Source organism: Musca vetustissima, unplaced genomic scaffold (genome assembly GCF_032173495.1).
Source record: "Musca vetustissima isolate MV318-11 ecotype Yass unplaced genomic scaffold, APGP_CSIRO_Mvet_v1 utg16949, whole genome shotgun sequence".
Classification (NCBI taxonomy): domain Eukaryota; kingdom Metazoa; phylum Arthropoda; class Insecta; order Diptera; family Muscidae; genus Musca; species Musca vetustissima.
The window spans coordinates 1-5,232 of NW_026874055.1; the positions used below are offsets into that span (position 1 = coordinate 1).

Below are 5,232 nucleotides of genomic sequence, written 5' to 3' on the forward strand. Positions count from 1 at the left end.
AATGTTATAGTTCAGTGGTAATTGTGTAGGATATCGTATGGTCGGCCCCGTCCAACTATACTGCTCCGCTCAATGGTTTAAAATATGTTTACAAGAATAGATTCTACTTACTCCAATAAATCCAAATGATCATGAATACACTCCAGTAGTTCCTTATTATTTGCAATCACCGTTTTCTCAGAGTCATATCCAATATTGGCTACACGAATTCCCAGCAAATGAACCTGACCACCCAAGAGCGATAAGTGAGCACCGGCAAATGTATCATTGACCAAATTCTGAAGAATCGTATACGTTAAACCAACAAATTGATAGATATGAGCAATAGCATAATTCGTCGACGTTGCAAAAGGATCAAATGGAAAATAAGCATGATACATCAGTAACCAGTTGCCACGCAAACCATTAACTAGTAGCGAAACTTCTGCCGACAATCCCACCATTGTGCATATTATGTAGAAAAAATAAATTAGATTCTTAATCGGAGGATACACTTTTTTCAGCATATATTCCGTTTGTTGGCCAGGTCGGGTGTGCTCGTCTTGTCGTTTTACGATATCAAACATTCTATCGATATCTTTAAATTTCCTCCAAATAGCAAAAGTTTTCATCGAACATACCGCACACGTTAGGGTAATGGCCAAATTCTGTATCACTTCATATAATGTGGTACTGGTGAATAGACCCAATAGCAAATGCAAAGGAAAACCAATGGTCACCATGAGATTGACGATTAAAGAGTATAGCCAATAGAGAGGTCGATACTTCTGCGGAGGCATCAAACCCAGTATACGCCAGCATATAAAATGGGTCCTAAATAGGGATTTTGTATTTAATCCGTTGTCCGTTCTCATTACTGTTGAGTGTTCTGTTAAAATATCGATAACTGAATAATGTGTCCATTGTGATGGCTTTGTTTTTATATGCATTTAAAATAAAATTTTTCAATACCCATTTTTTTCATATTTCACATTTATTTATTGCCAGACTACATCGCATTATTTAGTAATGATTAAACAATTATAACCCTTTTTTCGTAATAATAAATCTGATTAATTAATTAGAGAAGGTCATTAAGTGTAAAGGTGACACATTAAAATCGATGACCCATTGCGAGAAAATAAAAGTTTCCGGCCACATTTTTAATCATAGTAGCTGTGATTTGGAATTCTCTGTTATTTGTGCTTAAAAATACGTTAACACAGAAAATTTCCAGTTTTGACCCAGGCCTATAGCTGGCCCATAGCCTAGTCTTCATTTAAAGTTCTATTTTAAATATTTCCATGGAAGTAACGATCTAAATTTTGTAAAATGTAAATGGGTCACCTCCTTTATGTACTCCCCCACAAGGAATTAAAATACAATTCTATGCCCCAAAAAATATTTATTTCAAATAATTTATTTCACAAACAAAATCCTTCCATATTTCAACGCGTATTCATTATAAGTGAAAAGATCGAATACGAACCCTTAACAGCGGTTAAAAAGGAAACATTATTAATGCGAAACCACCAGGCAGTAACATAAATTCGACGCGATGCTTGTTCAACGAAAATTCGAAGATTTTTCCGAAATGTTAAATCCTGATCGGGCCAATTGCAGCAGAACAAGGAATACGACAAATCTTGAAATTCATCTTCCAAAATTGTTCCGAAATAACAGCTGGGCAGTACTTCAGATATCATGCCAATAAAACAGCACACATAATAGATCATAGTAAATGGATCCTGGACAAAGAGTAACAGAAATACCACATCCACACACATATTTATGCTCGAAAAGAGTATCTGAAAGAACATGTACATGGAAATCACATCCTCGACTTTGCGACGATATCTGTTGGAAAAATAGAGACGGAAATATATTAACAGTAATAGAATACGTTTTAATCTATATATATGTTCTAAATTTGTTTAATCAAGCGTGGCATTTTATACCCTTCACTGGGGTACAGGGTATTAGGTCTTTGTACATATGCTTGTAACAGGCGAAAGGAAACGACATAGACACAGGGTCCAAATGAAATTGAATTTATCATAGGTTGCAGAAAGGTTGTGTATGGATTGTCGGTTCTCTTATAGATAAGGATAACATATTTAAATTATTTCAATTGTTAGGATACATTTATAGAATATACCTAAAGTGGTGAAGAGTATCTTATAATAGGCCAGGGCTGACTTTACTACATTCCTTACTGATTTATTATTTATTTTTACAAAAATTATAACTAACATTGTTTATATTTTAACCCTTTTTTCCGCAATCTTAGAACAAATTCCTGTTCTCAGATTTAATGCAATTATCCTAAATCGGCTGAAAAGTCTTCTTAAATTATTCTCTATATTCATTTTTACAAGAATCAAAAATAATTCTGATGGCAGAACTCGTACAATTTAAATACTGTACTGTACACAAATTTACCAACCAACATTTTGATTTTTTTTTTTTTGATTTTTCTTTTGCTATGTGTCGTCCATAATCAGGTCTTGGTATATGAAATCCAAATAAAATGTATCTACTAGCTGCATATTAAATATAAGCTCTAAAACATGTTGTTGCCTGTAGGCAATATTGGGCCACAAAGGGTTAAAAATGATTATAATTAACATATCTACTCACTCCAATAAATCCAAATGATCATGAATACACTCCAAAAGCTCTTTATTATTTTCAGCCATCGATTTCGTAGGGTTATGTCCTATATTGGATAAACGCATTCCCAGCAAATGGACCTGACCACCCAAAAGTGCTAGGTGGCCACCGCCAAATGTATCATTGACCAAATTCTGAGTAACCGTAAAAGATAATCCAATAACTTGATAGATATGAGCAATGACATAATTCATCGACGATGCATAAGGATCAAATGGAAAATACGATTGATACATGAGTAACCAGTTGCCACGTAAACCATTGGAAATAACCGAAATTTCTCCCGTTATGACTACCATACTGCACAGAATGTAAAACAACAAGAATAGATTCTTTATCGGAGGATATACTTTCTGCTTTAGATATTCCGTTTGCTCGCCCGGTCGGGTGTGTTCGTCTTGACGCTGTACAATCTCAAACATTCCATCGATATCTTTAAATTTCCACCAAATGGCGAATGTTTTCATCGAACATACCGCACACGTTAGGCTGATGGCCAAATTCTGGATAACTTCATACAGAGAGGTACTGGTGAATAGGCCCAATAGCAAATGCAAAGGATAACCAATGGTCACCATAAGATTGACGATTAACGAATACAACCAATAGAGAGGCCGATACCTTTGCGGCGGCATCAAACCCAATATACGCCAGCATATAAAATGTGTCCTGAAGAGTGATTTTGTATTTAATCCGTTGTCCGTCGTCATTGGACATACATTAGCAGCTCTTAAACGATGGTTTAAAATGTCGACAAACGACTATTGTATCCATTGCAGATTTCTTGTTTTTATAAACATTCGAAATTATTTCATTTAATACACGTTTTGTTAACATTTTTTACTACCAGACGCCATCGCATTATTTAGTAGTCCTTAAGTAATTATAATCCTTTTTTTCATAACAAAATAATTAATTAGAGATGGCAATAACTTATAAAGGTGTCATATTTTAATCTTACACGTGTTGTTCGAAACACACGTTTTAAGGAATGCATGCGCTTGTCAGAGAAATTTATAGAAGCAATATTAAATTGTTGGGAATAAGGGTTATAGTAGGTCTTGTGAATTTGCAGGCAATTTTTTGGGATTTAATTTTCAGTACTATAGTTTAAATCTTCAATTTTCCAGAACCTCCAAAATCTACTAGTGTTGTAATTTCGGTTTCATGAAGGGCAAATAACATGACAACATTTAGAAAGAACGCCCATTCAAAGATCCTGCTTTTGTATTGCCAATTATATATTTCTGTCCGCTTTTCGGTATAGCCACCCACCTTCCTTAAAACGTGTGTTTCTAACAACACGTGTAAGATTAATAGATGACACCTTTATAAGTTAGTGCCTTCTCTAATGAATTAATTATTATTTTATTATTTTGAAAATAAAAGGATTATAATTACTTAAGGATTACTAAATAATGCGATGGCGTCTGCAAGTAAAAAAAACGTGTATTAAGGGAACCCCACCCATTCTCGATTTTAATTTTTCAAGATTTTCAATGGGCTGGTAAATCAATACCAATGCTTGTTAAGGTTTGTAACTTTGCACATATATAATTGAAGATTTAAACGAGAAGAAAAATAATTTACAAACAATTTTTGTTATTGTTTTGTTGTTGTTTTTTGTAATTAAAGAATAGTCCTTATTTTTGATGGCGGGCATGATAACTCCTCACTGGAACATCGGAATCCGAAAATTCCAACGGTGTTAGAAAGAGTACATGTCTGGCTCTCGTATGAACTAGGATTATTGACTTCGCTCTTAAATTTACAAAATGGTGGACCTTTGAAAAAATATTTTTGGAAAATCGCCGATTTTTTACCAAAAACCATGTTAAAAAATAAGGAAGATCTTCGCCGATTGGCTTTATCCTAGTTCATACGATAGCTATATACTCACAGAGAAACGTGTAAAAATTTGAAATCGATTGGGTTATTAGTTTTTGAGTTATCGTGCCCGCCATTCACAAAAAAATTTTGAGAGAAAAACGTGTTTTAAGTTTGAGAAGCCCTTCAGCCGTCACTTGATGCTGACACAATAAATCGACTATATCTTCAAGAGTTCTTGATATTTTTACTTGAAATTTTGCAGGGACATTCTAGAATTAGTGTAGATTAGAATTAAGTCAACAAAAATTTTGACCCCGTGAATGGGGGGGTCCCCTTAAATTAAATAGTTTCGAATGCATATAAAAACAAGACAACTGCAATGGACAACAAGCTATTTCAATTATTTTGAAGCGTTTATCCGCAGTTTCCAACACAATGAGGTTTAAGTTGACATTCGGGTTCTTGGAGGGCATAAAAACTTCTTCTATTTAAATTGACAGTATTGGTCCTAATTTTGACATAGCCTCATATAAAGATACATCCTGGACATATTCTCATACCCAGGTGGTGGTAATTTGTCATTCAAAGACCTTGGATGGAAATAAACTTATATCCACAAAATTTTTTGTGCCCAATTTTTACCCTTCACCACACTGTGGTACAGGGTATTATGTCTTTGTGCATATGTTTGTAGCAGGCAAAAGGAAACGAGATAGACACATGGTTCCTTTTGAGAATATGCACAGAATC

At 34.3% G+C, this 5,232-nt stretch overlaps 1 protein-coding gene and 1 pseudogene across 1 annotated transcript; both read right to left on the bottom strand.

Annotated features, from left to right (window-relative positions):
• Positions 1–107: 107 nt before the first annotated feature.
• Positions 108–854, bottom strand: LOC133330712 (odorant receptor 59a-like; annotated as a pseudogene).
• Positions 855–1,427: 573 nt separating this feature from the next.
• On the bottom strand, positions 1,428–3,230 carry LOC133330591 (odorant receptor 59a-like). Its single transcript, XM_061539033.1, has 2 exons — positions 2,620–3,230; positions 1,428–1,836 (listed from the first exon to the last, which is right to left on the bottom strand). The coding sequence occupies exons 1-2, from the start codon at positions 3,228–3,230 to the stop codon at positions 1,428–1,430; spliced, it is 1,020 nt and encodes a 339-aa protein (XP_061395017.1).
• Positions 3,231–5,232: the final 2,002 nt, after the last annotated feature.